Source organism: Simochromis diagramma, unplaced genomic scaffold (assembly GCF_900408965.1).
Source record: "Simochromis diagramma unplaced genomic scaffold, fSimDia1.1 OVJJ01000320.1, whole genome shotgun sequence".
NCBI classification, from domain to species: domain Eukaryota; kingdom Metazoa; phylum Chordata; class Actinopteri; order Cichliformes; family Cichlidae; genus Simochromis; species Simochromis diagramma.
Genome location: NW_024386773.1, coordinates 10034294 through 10055167, shown reverse-complemented (window position 1 = coordinate 10055167; position 20874 = coordinate 10034294). Strand labels below are relative to the sequence as shown.

Here is a 20874-nt window from a genome sequence, read left to right as displayed (position 1 = left end):
TACCAGGTTGCACTGTAACACCATCACCAGCCTGAACAGTTTTTCCAATCCTGTATTTTCCAGCCTTGCTGAGAACGTGCAACTACCCAACAATCACGTCACATTTTAAGTGACTAAATCACCTTTCTTTATTTTCTAATGCTCACTTTGAGGTCTTGAGCACATTGGTTAATTAGATATTTGTAAACTAGCAGTTGAATAGCTTTACCTAACAAAATGGGCGGTGGGTGTATGTCCATCTTATATATACAGTCTACACTTTAAAAGTTGACCTAATCCTGTATTATAGTAACAAAGAGTAAAACAGTAAGTAAATTAGAATAATTCACACAACAAGTCTGGTGCAAAGGTAATGATTTTCTGCTTAGGTCATTTATCTTTTAAAGTGTTTGTTTAGGCCTTTAGGATAACTAAAAAGAGCAAAAGTAAACAGCGGGATTCTCTTTCCTTTAGTAGGCTAGCTCATTGTTTTCTTGGTAGTTTAGCTAAAGCAGGCTAAGTAATTTTACCCAAAAATGTAACTAAACTTTAACTAAACTACCAATTTTAAGTTGAGGGTAAAGCTGTATGTTCTGTAGGCTACAGTGGCTTTGGGTAAAGTATGGGTTAGGCACTGCTGGAGTGCCGCCGACGCTGGACTCCGTCACCCGGTGTAAAACACATGCCATCCTATCCTTGCTCTCTCCTGTTTGGGGCGAATTTAATTGATCTGGGAAACCGCCACTGGTCTAAGGTAATTTTTTCCTGAATTCACGGAAAATAGTATTTTCCTAGAACCTTCTTACTCACGGACATATCATTTCAGGAAAAGAAAAAAAAAATCAGAGTCATTATCATTGCATTGTTGTGGACGCAGTTCGGAGGAGGGAATGGATGCAAGCGAGCAAGCAGAGGCGCACCGAGGCAGCTATCAGACAGAGCCAGCTCCTCTGTGATGCAGCTGTTTATCCCGTGGAAAACCCAGGACACCCGACGACCGCTCTTAAAACGTTAACAGGCGAGAAATCAGCGGCTGATTGTTATTCCACGCGTGTTGGGATTTGCTCGGGAAGAAGAGACGCGAAAGCCATGTAGCCGTTTGTTCTCTGAACCGCTTTTATTTTCTAATTCCTTGTCTTCTTCGTAGTGGTTTATTTTCTACCTTTTCAACCGTGATCTGTTCCCGCAGAGCTGCACACTATTTCTGCTGTTTGTGCTAAGCTTGGAAGCCAGATATCAACTCGATAATTTTACAGAAGTGTGCAGGAGAGAACAGCGCTGGCATCTTTCCATGCGCGCTTTCATCGTCATTATTATTATTATTATTATTATGGAACTGTGACCCCAAACGAAGCAGCATACAACGCATGCTTCTCCCACATTCACTTTTTACAGGTGTTTTCAGTTAGGAACTTTGTATTTTGAGGATTGTAAAATGCTCTAAATGTCGAGCAATTTTGCCGGCTGTCAGTGACGCAACATCTCACACAGACTGCATGAGAAATACATGCGTAGAAGGGCGTGAACTTGCGGCCACTAACCTCCTCCTCATTAATAAAGCATCTGCTTATCTACAAAGCCACTTTGCTCTTTTTGCGACCTCACACCCATCATTCATCTAAACTCATCTCGGGGACATAATGGATCTTAAAGCGGACTCAGAGGACATGGACTACAGGCGGCCGGCTCCCATTGAAGTTTTCGCCGCCAGATCCACACTGCATGGCATCTCGCACATGTTCACTTACAAGCGGATGTATATCAAGCGCACCCTGTGGATTTTGTTTTTCTTGGCCTCCGTGGGTGTGCTGGTGATGGTGTGCGTGGATCGGGTGCAGTTCTACTTCGAGTACCCCCATGTCACCAAGTTGGATGAAGTGGCGGCTTCACTGATAATATTCCCTTCGGTAACCTTCTGCAACCTCAACTCCTTCCGTTTCAGCCGGGTGACACGGAACGACCTGTACCACGCTGGGGAGTTCCTTGCCTTGCTCAACGGCAGGTGTGTACGTCCAGAAGCCATTTACAATACCTGCCTGTGTGTAGGCTGGCTTACTGGTGATTTTATATAAGCACTAAAACCACACCTCACCTGCACCCCAAGTATTATGTAGCCTAGTGTATGACAATTGCAGTGGCTGCAGGGGTGCACATCTGTGTGGATTTATCACATGATGATTCAGGATCTGATTGTGCCCCCAGCATTTAGCTATAACACTAAGTTTTTGTTGTTGTCACATTCTAGTGCAGTTATCATGAAACTTAAAAAAAATATCTGTGAGCACTTAAAAATCGTTTGACCACACCACTAAATATCTGCATGTCTTCTATAGACAGTCTGTGTGTGGAAGCAGGTTTTACGCTTTGCAGCCCAGCAACAGCAATGTTTGAGGTGGCATTTAACTTTGGAGCTTAGGTGTAGTCTGCATTGTTTTAGCTGAGGTCTTATGTCACATGGAAGAGCGGGGCAGAGTTTTACCACCTGTCTTTGACTGTTGCTATTAGGCTACTGGAGGAAATCCGGACTTCACTGACAAAGCATGCAAAACCTTCCAGAGCTCTGAGAGCTAAAGATTGTACCTAGTATAACGCACGTAAGTAAGAAAGTGAGGTTAAAGGCTAAGGATGAAAATGTAGTGACATTACAGATCTACTGTCTACTGAAATCCATATTGCACACATGCTACCATAGCTGTGAAAAGCAATGGAACAACAACCATTAACATCCACCTGTTAAAATATGCTGATAGTGAGAATGAGCACACCTTAACATAGATGCTGAGAATCCTCCAAGTAACAGATAATAGACAAGCTGTTTCTAAGTGTTTAATAAACACAAATATAAACATGCTAATATAAATATTGGATAAGTAGAGGAGAAGATTTTTAAACCCCCGCTGACAAAGTGTTGAGAGACGTGCATGATTCACAACTGCCATCCCCTCCCTTTACACTTGTTGCTTTCTGCTGTGCTTTGATCATTTAGTCTTTCGGCAACCATGACAAGCACACTGTTTCATGTTGAAACTTTTAACTCTGAATTTCTTCAATTCTTCTTTTCGATGTTATCCCGATTATACTGATCCCATTTTTCCAATACAGATAATAATCCTGCACTTTGCATTTGCAGCTAGAGCAGGAAGAAAAATATCCCACACAAATACACATGCACACATGGACACACAGATGCATAGACATTGCTTACTGCACTTACGCAAACATAAAATATGTAATACACACAAACATGTCTCAATATCATCTTGAATTCATTTTTAATTTTATTTTTAGCTTATTGATTCACAAAGTGTTGCAGCCCGAGGCAAAGCATACAACTGTGCATGCTGTACATGCTGGAATGACATAAATCAAATTCTCTGTTTTCATACTGGATATCATTTTTCTGTGACCCTCATATATACATCCATATTTGGGTTATAACTTTACAGGATGCCAATAGATTCACTGTCTTGCGGATGTATTTTGCATGCTTTGTATGGTATAGATTCCGAGATTTGTTTCCGGGTTGTTTGTAGTGTCAGCTGGAATAGTAGACCATTAGGATATCAGTGCAGGTTTCCATCTCTCTGATTTGTTATTGCAGGTGTAGCCAGATTTTCTTTAAAAAGGTCCACCTAAAAAAAAATAAAAGAAGATATAGAAAAGAAGCAGAACATTAAAGCAACCTTACTTGCTCCAAGTGACTTTGGGATGAGTTGACTTTTGATGGAGGGAGGGGACTACAAGGAGAGGCAATTAACTTGTGTCTCGTAAGCTGTGTGATGAACAAGTCTTTATCCCCGTGTAATTAGTGCTGTTTGTTAAGCTACAGAGTTGTGCCACTGATTAACACTGTCATCTCCCTCTCCCTTTTCCTTGCCCTCTCAGTTAGCTTGGCCTGGGATCAGGGTTGGGGTAGGAACGGCATTCATTTTACTTTTTTTTTTTTTTTAAATGATGACAGGGGACAGTTTTTAAAATGATTTTTAAATCAGGTTTCAAAGCGGTTAGAATGTGGAGGAAAACAAATAAATTAGGAACATCTTGGACGCACAGATTTTACACTAAACATTGATTGAACAGAAGATTTTTCAGTGGTAAGCCTTCTGATACCACCAGACAGGTGGTAGGTTTGGACAGAAAATGACAGAATACAAACAAAATGCTGTGTTTGTGGGTCGGTGTCTATCACTGTCTCAGGAAGAAGGAGTAGGCAATATCTACCCTTGCAGTGATGCCAGGCTTTCTTAGACACTGAAGTTTGAAGCTGAGCTGCTAGAAATTTCACCTTAACTTACTCGACTCCAGCAGTTTCCAAGCAGCCACCCACCAAAAAAAAATAAAAAAAATAAATCACTTTCGTATTGTATTTTCTCAGGTTGGAGTTACAGTTAGCCGTGCAGAACATTAGAAGTAAATTGCTCAGTTTTATTTTTATTATGTTGCAAAGGCAATTAAAGGATGATTAACAAAAGAAAGGTCATTTCAAAGAGGTGTTGGTTATGTGGTTTGTGCTGCCAAGAAGTGTTAGATCAGCTCACGAAAACCAGAGAAGCACGTCTTCTGCTTACACAGAGCCCGAGATTAAACATGTTTCCTGAGCTTGCAAACATGCTCTCAATTCCCATGAGCTACATGTGAAATGTAATGCTCCATAACTTTGACTGCCTTATCTGTCTCAGCAAGATCATGGCCGTATTACAGATTTAAGTGGTGTAAAAAAAAGTGCACGGATGGGGACACTGGGAGGCCAGGTCATCGACCGGAAAAAGCTGATTTTTCAAATCTGGGTTCATTTGCATTTATAGTGTACTGTGGCTGTTTACCGCAGAGAATATTACAACTGTGGAGACACAGAAATTTTTGCATGTTTTTACCATATTTTCGTCTTTGGCTTGTTTGTGTATTTCTCATCAATACAATAGATATTTGTTTGGGTTTTCTGTGCCTCGTGGCATCCTTTGTTTGCATTTCTGTGACCTTGGCCAAATTGGAAGAATAACTGAATCGCAGGTGCACCATCATGAAGATATGATTATCCAAACTCAGCCACCAGGAAACATGGCACATATTCATTTTCAAGGGCACTGCACAAACAATCCAATCCTTGTTAGTGTATGAGTTCAATTAGCGCTAATTGGATAATTACCTGAGATTATGTCAAGATGTGTTCATTGTTGTGTCACACAGCCCGAGGTATTAACATCAAAACAAATGTAGTGCTTTTGCTTTTGTTTGTGTGCGTGTGTGTGTGTGTGAGAAAGAGAGAGAGTACCGCCTTGTGACCACAGTCTTACTGTGAAAGTCCACTCTTAAAATCAGTGGCTGCTTATATTTGCTCTCTCTTCTCATGAGGTGGCAAAGTGTTGCAGATGGTCCTTCATTCGTTTTAGTCCCCACAAGAAAATTAAAGTGCTTGTGGCCCATAATCCAATTTAGTCTCCCCCTCCCATACGTAGAGAGTTTGCAGTGATTGCTTTAGGGAGCAGTGGCAGGGCAATATTAAAAATCTACCCATATTATTGTGATTGTATGCGCTTCAACTAAAGCCTCCTGACTCGGGGATGTGAGCGCAGCGTCTTAAGTGCTCTCCTGGCAGCTTTGTGTTTCTTATAAAACAGTGGCTCAGGATACAATTCAATTAAGTCCAGAATGTACCACAACAGGCTAGCTTCTTATTAGAATAGAGTGTGACAGTGTTGTGATGTAGTTCCCATGTGGGCAAGAGTACTGGAGTTGTGATTGTCAGATTGTCAGTGTGCTTTTAGGGACCAACATTACTAAAAACATGACAATTTGTAAATGGCTCCACTGACAGATATTTATGATATTAGTACCACTCTGTCCTCTAATTTTAAACTCACGTCTGAAACAAGTAATACATGGACAGTAGTAATCATACTTCCATTTTAAATACTGAAAATATTAAAACCACATTCACAGAGAAAGGTTTGTATCCTTACTAGACGACACTTAATTTCTTGGAGTAACCACCACAGTTTGTCCAATTCTTTTAGCAAGTTTCTCATCTTGACTTTATATAGCAGGTTTTCATTGTTCTCTACCTCCTTCTCTTACTTTTGCTCTATTATTCTTTTTTAATGACAACTTTGATGCCGTACAGGAAACGGCATTCAAAGCCTTGATTACTGTAGCCAGAGTATTGTGTTAACATTTGGGAAAAGTGTGGTTTTCCTGGTTTCCTCCTCCTCCTCCACTATTGTTTCTGGGGGGTTTTCAGTCGTGAAATTTTCCTGCTCTTTTTTGCTTGAGCAGTCATGCTTCTTTTCTCTTTGGACTGCTTCGCTTTTTAACATTTAGGTAAACATGTTTCCTTATTTTGAAAAATTGCAGTGTGGCAGTATGCTCCAGGATGCACCTTGGAGTTCATTATATGCCTTCCAAAGAACACATCAAACATTTTGAAACCAAGAAGGGCTCCTTCTTAAAAAGAAACAGTATAAAAATGTATCACTTTCTTTCAGTACTTTACAAACTGTAGTAACCTGTGAACTGTGAAGAATCAGGAGCCAGATGAGCTACTATGTCACTAATCCTCTGGTTTTCAATTTTATCCTTTTATTGTTTGAATAACTTATTTCTGAAAAAAAAAATTTATACATTAGCTTCACTCTGAAATGATATGAACATGTTTTTCTCTAACACCCCTTATTACTTATAATCGTTTAATTGTACACAACACTCTTTTGGCCTGTAGTAAATTAATGAAAAGTGAACTATACTAGAAAATAAGTATCACATAGATCCACTATCTTTAATTTATAATCTGTATCAAAGATAGTGCTTAACTGTCTTGTTTTTTGGCTGTTGTGTCATACCAGTTACTGCTTTTTATTCAAATTGTGGAAAAAACTCTGATTTAAAAGATAAATAGCAACCAGCAGCTGCTATTCTCGTTGAAAATTTAAACTGTAGCGATAAAAAAGAAGAAGTTATAATCAGCTAGAGTTAATCCTGGTTGACTTGTTAATGTTAAAAAAGATCTCTGATGTTCCGATGTTGAATTTTAAAACTGTATCACTTGGCATTCATTTTAAATCTTGAGCAGAATAATAGTCCTGATATTGTCTGTCAAAGCGCTGTGAACTCCATTCAGCACGAAGCATGACCGTCTGTGTTCGGTGTTATGAGCAGGGGAACAACCCTCATTTTAAATTACAGCGCATACCACCTCATGTTGCGAAAATCTTTTTCATTTAGTCTCTACCAGGAAAAAGCACTGTAGCAACAGTGAAACATATTACATTTGGTTTGGGCATAAATCAAAAATACATCTCCAGCTGAATATTAACGCAGTGCTCCCAAAGAAGTAATGTAACATTTCATTTTTTTATTCATGGATCAGCTTATGTTATTCCCATCATCAAGCGACAAAATCTTGTTCATTATCATAGACAAAGCTTGACCTTGTGGAATTTTAAAAAAAAAAATCCATTAAGCTTTACCACCAATTATGGTTTGAAATAGTGCCCATGCTCATGACAAACAACTCTGTCGTCAGTGTCCACAAAGTCATTCACAGATTTACTGTCAGTCACAGGAAGAGAAGGGTATGCCTTTGTCTTTCTCCGTCTCTGGTTTTCACTTCTTCAGCTTGGGGATAAATTTATTCATGTTTGCTAGTGCAAAACGAGTTGTCCAAAATTCTTACAATAAAACAATATATGAACCCAGTCATGATATTACTGCTTCTGCTCAACATCACATATGAATTCAGGACTCTACCTTAGTATTTTGCAGTAATTCAATTTTGAAAAAACAGAAGCTGTCCTCTTCACTCTCTGTGTCCTACAACAATGATCTCACAAGTGGCTGTCAGTAGTGCTTAATTTTAGCGCTCTATAATTTGGATGCTTGTACCACTGATGGCCCATTGCTCAACAGGGGTCATCAATGGGCCACTTTTTCGCTGCACGGGGCCATACTGTTTAATTGAGGTTACGTTGTATCAGTGAATGACTGTGAGCAGGCACTAGAGGTTGATGGTAGCTGTCAAATTAAGGCATAGCATAAATGATTTCCAGTGTTTTTCTTCTGTTTCATTTCTGTGTGCATTGATGCACGCAAATTACTGCTTCTTTGTCATGTTTTTTTCTTATTTGTTTGCAGGAGAAATGAGAGGTGGAACATGGTAAAATTGATCCATTTTTCACTTTGAAAAAAATTGCAGCAGATGAAGATTTATTTATTTACACTAAATAGTAGGTGTGGAGGATCATCAGCCTGAAAGCAGCATTCTGAACATTGTTTTCTACACGATCGCTCTGCCACCACATTTAACCCTAATTGTTTAACAGACCGATTAAAGTAATTGTCTGAAATGAAATATTCCTATCCTGTAAATAATGAGCTGCTTTCTTGCACTCCATGGAGACTGGTACGCCACAGTTAAGCTGTCAGTTTCATAAAACTAAGATGATATTGTGAGAGCTTTCTAGCTGCTCATCTGATGATGCTGACATGTATGTACACCTTTTTTTTTTAAGGTGAACGGTGAATATCCACTTGTTGCTGCATCTGTGTTATTAATGTTTCTTCTGCCAGAAAAACTTGTGTACCTGCAAAATTCTTAAAATCCATCTTTTTAGATGTGACAGAGGTACAACTAAGGTTGCGTCTTGCTTCTTAAACAACCTTAACTGCATTTAACACTTTGAGTGAGAAAATAAGGAATAACAGGATGTTTAATATTACAATCTGACAAAGTGGATTTGGTAAGCTCAAGGCAAGCAGTTTGAAAAAAGAATTCTTATACAGAAAAAGAATAACCTAAAATGTTACTTTTTTTTAAATTTAATGAGGCAAAATCCTTATTATGATATTGAATTTGCAAAAACTAAGTACATTAGACTTGTGTGTTAGTTGTGTGTATTTTGTGATCAATGTTGACTAAGTGTAGAATCTTTCTGTCCAGGTATGAGATTCGGGACCCACACCTGGTGGAGGAAAATGTCCTGCAAATCCTAAAGGAGAGAGCGGACTTTGACAGCTATAAGCCTCGGCCTTTCAACATGCGTGAATTTTATGACCGGACAGGCCACGACATTAAGGACATGCTGCTTTCCTGCTCATATAGAGGGGAGGAATGTGCAGCTGAAGACTTCAAAGTGGTGAGTTGCGCATGTAAACAGAATCAGCTGAGACCTATGGGTCATCTAATCATGCTAGTGATACAAAATGGGCCTTTATATAGTTTACTGTGCCGTGAACTTTAGCTGAGCGCTGTTCACTGAAGTCTGCTTTTGGGAATTGACTTTGCAAATATATTAAAAGGAGAGATTTACAAAGACAGCGCTTTATCATAATTTCAATCGATGGCGCTCCATCCTTCCAGATTCTTCCATCCCCCTTCAGAATTGGACAGTAAACCATTATATAGTTTACTGAGCCCTGGGTCATTGCCACAACACGTTCCATGTAAGTACGAAGTTAGAACAAATTGACGCTGTGAAATATTTTCTGTCTTTATCCTGTTTACTGAATGCTTTCAGATACAGTTATTACCTGAAAGCTTTGTGACCTTAGTATTTGTGATAAAGTATACGAACTGATCTTGTAAAGCTGCAATACAACTGTGTAACCGCGGGTGACAGTAGTTAATGTACTTTTTTTTGTTGTTTCAGCCGAGTAAGAGCCAGAATTACTGATTATATAATAACTGATTCTCACACTACAACAGTCAATCTCACTAAATTCTGGTAATACAATAAAAGTTTTGCCAACACTATGAAGTTTAAGGCTATGACACTGTCTCTTTCACTTGCTGAAGAATGCTAAAATGTAGAAAGAAGACATTTGTATCTTTTGTTTAATATTAATTTGATTTTTTTTTGCTTATTTTATAGTTTCGTACTGCACTGTTTTTCAAAACATTTTTGCCTGACAATATCTGCTTATTCCAGCTGGAAACAGAGCTTATAAGTGCACTGACATTTACCAGTGCTGTCTGTGCCACAGTACGGTCTAACAGATCTTAAGAGTTGATCGATATTTCTTAAGACATTTGTAGTTTTTAGTGACAACTTACCCACAGTTAGCTGATTTTATAAGTGTGAAAAATGTGATTATGTGTAGACAGAGTCTGTGTACTGTTCTGTTTAGACTTCACTTGCAGTCTGAGGTCTATTGACAGTGCACATGATAAGCTGTAGTTAAAAGAATCAGTGTATAGACAAAAGCGGAGCTGTAACATAATTTCCAAATCATCAACTATTTTGTGAAAAATATAATAAGCAATTGCACTTTTATTCAGCTTTTTTAGGGTTGTCTCCATTTGTAAACAATATACCCGCTGACTATACCAGAAGGCTAGAAAAATTGGTCATTGCCCGCAGAGGCTAAGTCATCAAACTAGCGATAGGTTCCCAGGTTGTTATCAGAGTACCTCTGGCAGTGGTTACCGTAAATGAAAGAAGCAGATTTTAAATTATGCCATGAAAATTTGACAATATCAGGGCCTTAACTGATAGAGAATAAGAATAAGAGAAAAAGAGGACCAAAGGATTGTAGGTAGAGACAATGCAGCTTGAGCAAGAAGAAATGTGGTGGGATGACAGTTGCAAAGAACGAACACACACACACACACACACACACACACACACACACACACACACACACACACACACACACACACACACACACACAAAAACACAATAAGACACATACATACAAATTTTGCACATTACAAACAGTGGCAGCCCACTGTAGGAGTAGGAGCTAGTCTTAAAAGAACAACTATCCAACAGATGCTCATGCAGGTGGCAAGTGAGGATGACACTGTATTAATAAATTGATATCGCCTGAGAATCCTGTCATGAAAGCGATCTAATACATCCTCAGAATGTGTTGGAAAGAAGCCATGATTAAGCTTAGTAAAATCAGCCCTCAGTCCAACTCTTACATTCTTTGTCCTCCAGTGTTTCTTTATTGTGGAATTTTTAATGTGTTTTTCCCCCAAGTGCTATAAAACCATGTAATTGAGAGGTGGGCTGCATGCTCACATGGTGTGGCTGCTCTAATGTGCTGATGTGTTCACATTTACTGTAGTTAGTTGCGCTTATAGCAGATGGTACTTCACAGCGCTCTGCTGTACATTTGTACGGTTGTAGACCTGGATAGAACAGCTCAGCAGAGAGCACTAATGGCGTGGAAAGAAGCTTCAGTGTGTTAGGAAAGGGTAAGGTAACCAGTCTCACCAGCCTCCACCTCCAAATCCCAGAGTATGGAAGCATTAAAGCTGTGATTAACGCTGTTGGCAGCTTCTGGTTGTTTTCTAGCTAGCACAGGCAGTGTGGCTCACTAGGTAGTCCCTGGGTGTTGAAGATAGCCAGAGACAAAAGATCACTGCTACCTACTGTGGGAGCAGGGAGTCCACGTTGATCACAGCATTTTTACCAGTTTGCTGACAAAAATGGTAGATAAACAACAGTAGTACGTAAGGCAGCTTTTTTCCAAAAGAATCTGCAGTGTAGTACAGTCAGATTTTCTCATAGATCCAGAAACTTGAACATATTAGAGTTCTTTAGTGTATCAGAATTTATTTCATGTTGTTTTTCAGTTAAGGTTCAGGTGTTGAGTCCAACATTATCCAGTCAGAAGTATTGTGTCCTTGTCAAAAGTCACTGGTGTCATTATCCAAATACCAAATACCCTGTGGGATCCAGTACAATATAATTTTTAAATATTGCTGCTGGAAATATTAAAAATTAGTGACTCATTATCTCGTATCATGTTTCACTGCTGCAACTTTGTCCTTCAGAAAAACATCTGCCAACTTGGAATGCAGATGGTTTAGCTCAGATGATATTAAAGAAGAAAATTTCACATGAAAATGAATATCAATTGATGGCCTACGGCCTCTGAACCGTAGCTGCATGAGATAATATAAAACCATAAAAAGGGAGCAAAATACAAAGACCATAATTTGATAGTTTATGGGTTTGTTTTTAATTGAAGGTGCGATAAATGGATTTCGAAAGTATGCGATCGCTCCCTAGAGAGGCAGCCTTTGCATTTCACCTACAACAAGGACACTAAAGCTAAAACCATCCAAAATATATTGAATGGCTATAATACACTACAGTAAGACAACTGATATTGCACGAACACTATGGATTGCATGTGCCATCTTACTTCTATTTTTACTTTGATACAATGTACGGCATTTTAAGAGCAAAACTACCAAGCATACAGTTTGTCTTACTGCATCCCAGTGGAATTCCCTGCAGATAATATGTTGATCGGCAATGTCACAACCTCTAAGTTATTCAATTTTGAACACTTTAAGACACCCACATCCAACTTCAGTCACCAGGGAGAACTTTGACAGGCTCATAACTTTGCTATCAAAACTCCAAACTGAAGCTTGGGGGCTGACAAAAAGTGTAAGAGAGAGACAGACATTACATGAGAGAAAAAATAGGAAGAAGAAAGAACGAGAGAAAAAGAGCCAGATAAACAGAAACTGAGGCCCAGGTAACAACAAAGTGAGAAAGGCGACATCTCACTAATTCTGATCCGCGGGTCCGCGCTTTGTGCTTACGTCTTTGTGCAGAATCCGTGTTCCTGCTCTCACTTACTGTTTTAGCTGTTTGGTGGTTGTCGAAATTTTGTGAGGTTTAACCTGAGATTCTGGCATTTTGGGCAAAATAAATTTATATTAAAAAATCGATTCAGGATTTTAATGAATCTATATCACGTTATCCAAGCATTTTATTTGATAAATCGATAATCAAAACCCACCCCTACTCCATTGTATGTCTTTTACAGCTCCCCGTTTGTTTTCCAAAACACAATTAAATATGGCACCTGTCCTTCCTTTCCACTTGTATCTTTTTGAGTCGAGAAGGACAGAAAATATTATAAATAAATGAGGTCATGATAGTCATAAATGAAGAGCTATCTTTGAACAGATCTTTGGTTATAAATAAAAAGATTTTGATTAGTTATCAAGTTGTCATAGTAGTTCTTAATACATTAGCTTCTACCCTTTTAATACACAGTAGTGTTCCTCAAAAATGTTGAGCAAACCCTCAGTGCCTTATATTTTGCTTCCAAGGAGCCAGGCGTTCTTTTTTAAAGTGGTCTTAAACAAATTATTCAGACTTTTCAGACTTCAAAGCTTTACTTTGGACATTGGCTACTTTTTCACTCATTTTCGGTCTAATCCTTGTACCTGACCATTGTTCCTTGTTTAAGTGACTTTAAACTGAACAATGAATTATTCAAGCATAAAAAGGCATCTAATTTAAGGGAAAAACGGTGTTGTCTGCATATTACAGACAACTTAACAAAGACCTGGTTTTAAATAGTCTTTAGGCTGCCTGATACAAAACACACATTTTTACCTCCATTTCTTTAGCTGAATCTATAAAAACTGACTAAGTTTACACAATGAACTGTTAGCTGATAACCTGACATATCTTGGCATGGTATGCAGTGTAACCTTAAAATATCTGAGGAAACTGAATAAGTTGAGGGCAAAGAAGTGAAAGGCATAAAAAACAAATATCTACTGCAGATAAACAAAATCTGAAAACCATGTTACAAAGATAAAAATCAACAAAGGCCTGACATTGGATCTGAGAGATGCACCTGGGCCTTTAATTGATTAACCTCATCAGAAATGGTTTCAGTGGAAGGCTGACGAATTAATTAAGAGAAACAGGTATGGTTTGGCCAAGGTATGCCAAATTACACGCGAATTACGCATGAATCTAAATTTTAAAATTTGTCATCAGGTTCTAGAGAGGCAGTTAGGAAAGAGACACAACAGTCAGTGTCTACAGACATAAATAAAACACGAGTGAGGCTCTGTCATGCTTTCGGTCTAGCCAGCCATTGGTTTTTAGGATCTTCTCAAAATGAATGGACTCATGAATGTAGAAGAATATGTTCAGTAGTAGAGTACATTCATGCTATATCCTGGAAAGTTTATACATTCATGTTATAGTACAGTGGAACCCCAACTTACGAAATTAATCCGTTCCCGAGGGTCTTTCGTAAATCAAAGCACCCATCGCGCCTTTTGAACGAGGCGATGCTGAACGATAGGCTATAGGCTAATTGCTAACTAGAACAACAATACGTCGTTCAAGTGGAACAGCGAAGCGCAAGTACGGAAGCCAAGGGGTTGTCACATGATTTGGAAGGCATTGTGGGCATTGTAGGCTCAGCCAATCAGAGCCAGCGGATTTCGTTAAATGGGCATTTTGCCGTAACACCGGCAGAAATATTGCCGTTCAGTGCCTTCGTAACTTGAATTTTTCGTGACATGGGGTATTCGTAAGTCGGGGTTCCACTGTATCTGGAAAGTGTCCGACTGGCAACAGCTTCATTTTTGATCATGGTAACGATCCTAAAAACTTTGCCAGTGCAATGAAAGCATACCTGGATAAAAAACACACAATGAAACACTATAGCTCATGGAATGGTCTCTCCGAAGCCCAGACCTCAAAATTACTGAAGCATTGGGGGACCGTCTTGACAGAGAACAGAAAGAAGCGCTTTGAATAGCCAGGAAAACTATTCCTGAAGATTTCTTAAAGGAATTACAAGAAATCTTAAGAGAGTTTAGGCTGTTTTGGTCATACCGACTTTCAAACTCATTAGAAGTGTACAAATCCTGATTTTGCCCTGTATACTGTATTTCAGATTTTCCAAATAATACATAAGAAGTAATACATAAAGAAATGAGCGGTTGCTAAATACTTTTTTTTACAGTAGTGCAGATTCCAAACACAACAGTACTTTCAGGCAGTCACTATAGTGGATGGATGTGCAAATTAGATTTTTAGCTTGGATATGCTTCCTGACACAACCTTCCCATTTATCCAGTCTTGTGACACTCCAAGACTTGGTTTGTGTCTCCTACCAATCTTGAACTGGGGAATTTTCACATAGGAAATCGTAAGGAAATAAACCACCACACCATGGAGCCTACTAGCCTCTAAATAAAGAAATAAAATAAATTATTTCAAAAATGTTTTTATTAACAAAAAATTATACAATTACACTGTGTGAGCATGGTGCATGTAAAAAAAACAACAACTTTCATTTGCGAAAATGTGTAAAAACAAGAGGACTATCATTTAATACTATTAACAGCACAGTCTGCCCGTACCTGGTGTTGACTGTGAGTGTAGGAGGTCTGAGGATGATCTGATGATCTCAGCTCTAAGGATTAATTTTTGAGTTGAAGTACATTTTTGGATATTTAATACTGAGAAAACATGTCAGACTTTAAAAAAAACAACCCACAGACACACAATATTACAGTACTTCAATAGTGCCTGGCCGGCACTTGCCTCTCAAGAGAAAATCTTTTAGAAAAGCTCCTTCATGCAACTGTGGTTAAGTTATGTCACATTGCAGTGTTATGTCAGATAAGCAAAAAAACCCTAAGTACTCTGAAACATTTGTGAGGTGATATTTGTGTTAAATTATAAGTTATGGAGTTTTTCAAGATCATTTCAGTCATTTTAGCTTAAATTACTGACAGATCACACTTCATTTACTGCAAATCTTCTAGCTGAGAACCCACTTTTGTGTAACCCAGACTCTTGCATAATTGCCATGGTCATTCTATTGAGCTGTTGGCTCCATTTCAGCTGTCCATTGACCCCCAGAGTCCACCCTTGGTGGGACGGAGACGTGTGGCTAATGAGGTGTAATCAATACAGAAAACCTCAGAGACGCCCGCCGATGGATTGGATTTACACAAACAGCAATCTAAAGGATAGGTGGGGCTTGTTAAGTCTTTTTTTTTTTTTTTAATATTGTTGCTCTTCACAAACAGAAATGGCAAGAATTATTGGTGGCTGTAGTCGTTCCTCCTTCTAATCTATATTAAGTACTCCACACAAGCAATGAGCATGTCCCTTCTTAGGCGGAAGTTCCATTACTTGTGTTACCAGGGGTGTATTTCATTCTTCAACCATGAACATAAAATATACTGCTAATCCTGAGTCGGTTTAGAGTTGGGGCTATCTTAAGGCATCTAATTCCTTAGCTTTATTAGTTATGTAATCCAGTTTAATTAGATAATCTTTTAAATTTGAATACTGTTGAGACTGCAAGTCTTTTTAGGTAACTGGCATCTATAATAGCAGAATTTCAGCGGTGCTTTAATCTGCCATTCCTCATAAACTGTTTTTGACACATCTCACCTTTGATCCACCACGTTTTATTCATTGTTATTCCAGTCTTATCCATCAGCTCAAAGCCGATGATTCTGCTGTTCTTTTTGGCCGGACGATTCCCACATTTTTCCTCCTGAGGCTAAATCAATCAATTTGCTATTACCCTAGAACTCAGAGACATGGATCAATTAGGTTTTTGCTGAGTAATGAATGAATGCCTAATGTAAAAATCTCCTCTTTGAATGTAAAAAGCTACTGGCTCTCCTTTGATGGCTTTTAGATTCATGGTGATTTACTGTCCTCACTTCTCAAGTCAAATTAAATTTTACGATGTGTCAATTCACAATATTTGATCCTGATCTCCCCGAGCACCTCGCTCACTCTTTTCATTTTTAAACTTGAATGTGCATTATGTTGTCAAACATCCAACAAAAATGGCAAATTATTGGTAAGTTACATTTTAACTGCTTTCTGAGTAATATTGTATAAAGCTAAGATGTCATAGTGACGACCCAGAATAGCAAATTCCACCTAACATGGCTTCCTCCATTGCTTATGTTATGTTGGCCTTTCCAGTGGGGCATGGAAGAAATAGATTTCCTTTCAAAGGGCTTTAGAGAAGGCTAAGCATGTCCCCTGCCCCCAGCACACATACATACACACATACTCCTTTCATCTGACCTCTTTTTTGTCATTTTAATTACACAAAGAAGGACTTTTTTTTTGACAATTTAGGCTCCTACTGCGTGAGGTACTCTGTGGACAAAAGGTGAAAAAGAGGAGGGAAACAGATTAAACCAATTCCAAAGCATGGAGAGATCTGAGAATCCATTTATTCCATGTGACCTGCCAGTGCTCCTAGCGTTACAAAATTATTTTTAATAATGAGTCGGGTGGGCAAGCTACGCAGTGGGGGAGAGAGTGAAAGAATGGAAGAAAGAGATGGAAAGAACTTATCCTTTAAAGAATCGATTATAAACAGTTTGGTTCAGATCAGAAGCATCTGATGACTGTGCAAAGCTTTGGAATGAGAGGAAAGAGGGGGCAGGAAACTGGAATATGTGTGTGTGCCAATGGAAGAGTCTATGTTTGGCTCTTGGTTTGTGGTGCTGGGCTGCCAGGGAGAAGTATACCCACCGTGACAGACCAGGAGCCAGAGCGCACTAGCTGAATGTAAAGCAGGGTGTTCCTTAACTCTATGCTTAGATCTTTCTCCTGCATGTGTGTAAAGCTTTTGCAGTACTTCAGTGCACAGAGAGTGAATGTTCGGTTCAGATTGTGCTGACAGGCTGAGTGATTATTCACCTAGCACTGACAGGTGGCACACTGCTGCATTAGTCAGCTAATTACCATCCAGAGTAATATTAGTGGGGCTGACTGTTTTTTTTCCTTGTCTTTTTCTCTTTACCATCATTTTATAATTTATTAATATTTCATGGGAAACCTGTTACAGTCTGCATTGGTAGATTTGGCAAATTGTATTCATCATTATTGCTTTTGAATTCATTACTGGAAAATATGATTAATGGTTTTGGCATTTAAAATTGATTCTGATAATTACAATAGCTGATTGATGACTGCGAAACAGAATATGTGCCATTTTCTGCAATAGCATGATGTACCTTTTGTCTTTGCTGTATTATCAGATATGTTACTTGAGATAGTGAGAGACAGACAGGTCAAAAATATGTTTCTTTCTTTCAGAGATGACAGGGTACAGCTATCGCCTTGTGTTTCAGTGTCTAGGGATGGAGTGAAAAAGCAGTTTGAACACCACCAGGGTCCCGCTGGGACAGAGTTTTCATCTTACCAGCCAATGTCTTGATTATTTTTTCCTTTTCTTGTCTCTTGGGTAAATTCCCTAACCCGTCGACTTCCTTTGAGATCAGTATTTTTTAAGTCAGTGGACAAAAAAAAAAAAAAAAAAAATACTAGTTGTGTTAAAAAAAATTCAGTCATTGTAGACCTTTTAGTATTTTTTGTTTGTAAGCATGTAGGTGGGTACATATGTGAAGCCAGGTCTATGCCACTTCAGCTCGATTCTTATACTCTTTTATTGATGTTGAGGTAATCTTGCAATTAGATCTTCAAGTGGTTTGCCATTGCACCTGGAGTTGAGAGTTTATATATTGCTAATCAATAGTCTGTAATAATGAGCTTCGAGGACTACTTCTGATAAAAAGACACAGTAACGGAACATGATTATAGAAAAAAAGCTGGTGGGCTCTTTTTTCTTCAATAGAAGGTTAATGGCCTACAGCTTACTGCAGTAGTGTCTTGGATACAGATATTTTAGGATGACAAAAAAATATTTAACATATTCAGAAGTGAATCAGATTAATAATATATATGAAACTTGTTGATTTACCTGAAACTGTGACTAACAATGAGAAGGAAGGCAGTAATGCATTGTGAATGATGAAAGTGCCCATTGGTCTGTGAAGCATCATGTTGGTATCACAGCGTCAACATTTTAGCTGTCGTCTGGGGTTTTGGAGCCAGAATTGACCTTGTACAAGGAGGTGGGGTTGTCAACTAAAGCTAGCAAGTCTGGTTAGCAAGTGTAAGTGCTAAGGAGTCCACCTCAGGGTTTGATTGATGGGTCCCCTTATATTTCTTGATGCATCTTGATGCTACGTCCAGATGAACAGAATCAACTTTTGGAGGTCCCCTTATATTGGCAGTGCAGAAGGGACACTGGGCTTGCTCTTAGTATGTTTCCTGTTTTATTCTGGGGCTGGTACAAAAATCACAGCATACAGTCATCATTAACAGTATGTTATGCAAGTGCATAACATACTGTCTACTTATGGGGTCTACTTATTTTTTCATGGTACTGCATTAAGTACTTTGAAAACTTTCTTTTTCAGATGACTGAGTACATTGGACAGTCAGAGAACTAACTATAAAAATATTTAAATTTTACTAACCAAAACTACTTTTTTTATGCGCTGCTTGGTTTTTTGTTTTTTACATTTTTCCCTTGTTGATTTTCCTCTTAATTTTCAAAAACAGTAGGTCTGTCGGGTTTGTTTAACTGGTGATTCTAAACTGGCTTAAGATGTCAGTGGGAGTATGAATGGTTGTCTGTCTCTCTATGTTGGCCCTGTGCTGACAGGCTGGTGACCTCTCCAGGGTGTAGCCACCTCTTGCCCTATGTCAGCTGGGAAAGACTCCGGGCCCCCAGTTTACACGTGGAGCAGAGCAGATACCCATTTTGAAGGGGTGTGACAGGATCAGCCAAATCTTTTAAATAATGATTTATGTTTAAATTATTTGTGACTCACTTAATTCTATTTTATTTTATTTCATTTCATTTCATTTCATTTTATTTTATTTTATTTTATTTTATTTTATGTAAGTCTTCCTTTTGGTTTGGTGGGAAGATGGTCCCTTCAAGTCAGTGGCAGAGAAGATCATGGAACAGTCATGTATTAGCTCCGTGAAAAGAGCTTCATTATACACCAGGAAAAAAAGCATCATTATACTGATAAGACCTACTTACTTGTCTTTGTTGAATACATCTGTGATTTTCTCCCTCAAAAGTGTTATGAAGCTCTCATTTTGAAGTGTTTGCAGCACCTGAACTCACATGTCGAAGATGTCCCAGTTAGTCAGTGAGTCAGCCGGTAAATCAAAGTTGTGAATGAATTAATAAAAGAGGCTTTGGATTTATTTCTGAAATGCAGGCATGTCACTCAACAATCAGACAACCTCCGTGTGTCCTTATTGTTTTCTGTTCACCCACCACATCCTGAAGGCAACAGCTATTCTTTTGTTTATTGCATGATTTTCGAGTTTTTGGTTATAAATTTCAGAGTTGCAACCTTTTAAAAATAGGCCATTATGAATACTGGCATCTTATTCATCTGCCAGTAACTGAGGGAAAAGACAAGTAAGAAACAAAGATTCAGAAATGATCTAGAAATAGGACAACAGTCAGTTAAATTTCCCAGGTACTACATCTAGATACCATAAACATTTTTATTTGTAGATAAAGAGCAAGTTCTCAACTTTAAAAAAAAACATTGTAAGATTAAAATTTTCACATTGTTACCCATGTTTTGTAAAGACTTTTATTCTTTAGTTTTTTCTAACACAACCATATATAAATATATACAGGGTGGGCCATTTATATGGATACAACGTAATAACATGGGAATGGTTGGTGATATTAAAGTCCTGTTTGTGGCACATTAGTATATGTGAGGGGGCAAACTCCTCAAGATGGGTGGTGACCATGGTGGCCATTTAGAAGTCGGCCATCTTGGATACAACTTTTGTTTTTTCAATAGGAAGAGGGCCATGTGACACATCAAACTTACTGGTAATGTCACAAGAAAAACAATGGCGTGCTTGGTTTCAACATAACTTTATTCTTTCATGAGTTATTTACAAGTTTCTCACCACTTATAAAATGTGTTCAGTGTGCTGCCCATTGTGTTGGAGTGTCAATGCAACCCTCTTCTCCCACTCTTCACACACTGATAGCAACACTGCAGGAGAAATGCCAGCACAGGCATCCAGTATCCATAGTTTCAGGTGCTGCACATCTCGTATCTTCACAACATAGACAATTGCCTTCAGATGACCCCAAAGATAAAAGTCTAAGGGGGTCAGATCGGGAGACCTTGGGGGCCATTCAACTGGCCCACGACGACCAATCCACTTTCCAGGAAACTGTTTATCTAGGAATGCTCGGACCTGGCACCCATAATGTGGTGGTGCACCATCTTGC

The 20874-nt window shown here is 38.7% G+C and overlaps 1 protein-coding gene across 1 annotated transcript in view; it reads left to right on the top strand.

Moving 5' to 3' along the window:
- Positions 1-593: 593 nt before the first annotated feature.
- asic1b (acid-sensing (proton-gated) ion channel 1b) overlaps positions 594-20874 on the top strand; it is a 167930-nt gene continuing 147649 nt past the window's right edge. The window contains exons 1-2 of the mRNA XM_040007458.1: positions 594-1981; positions 8912-9107. Of these exons, the coding sequence (XP_039863392.1) occupies positions 1620-1981; positions 8912-9107 (558 nt within the window). The 5' untranslated portion in view covers positions 594-1619. The remainder of the gene's footprint in view (positions 1982-8911; positions 9108-20874) is intronic.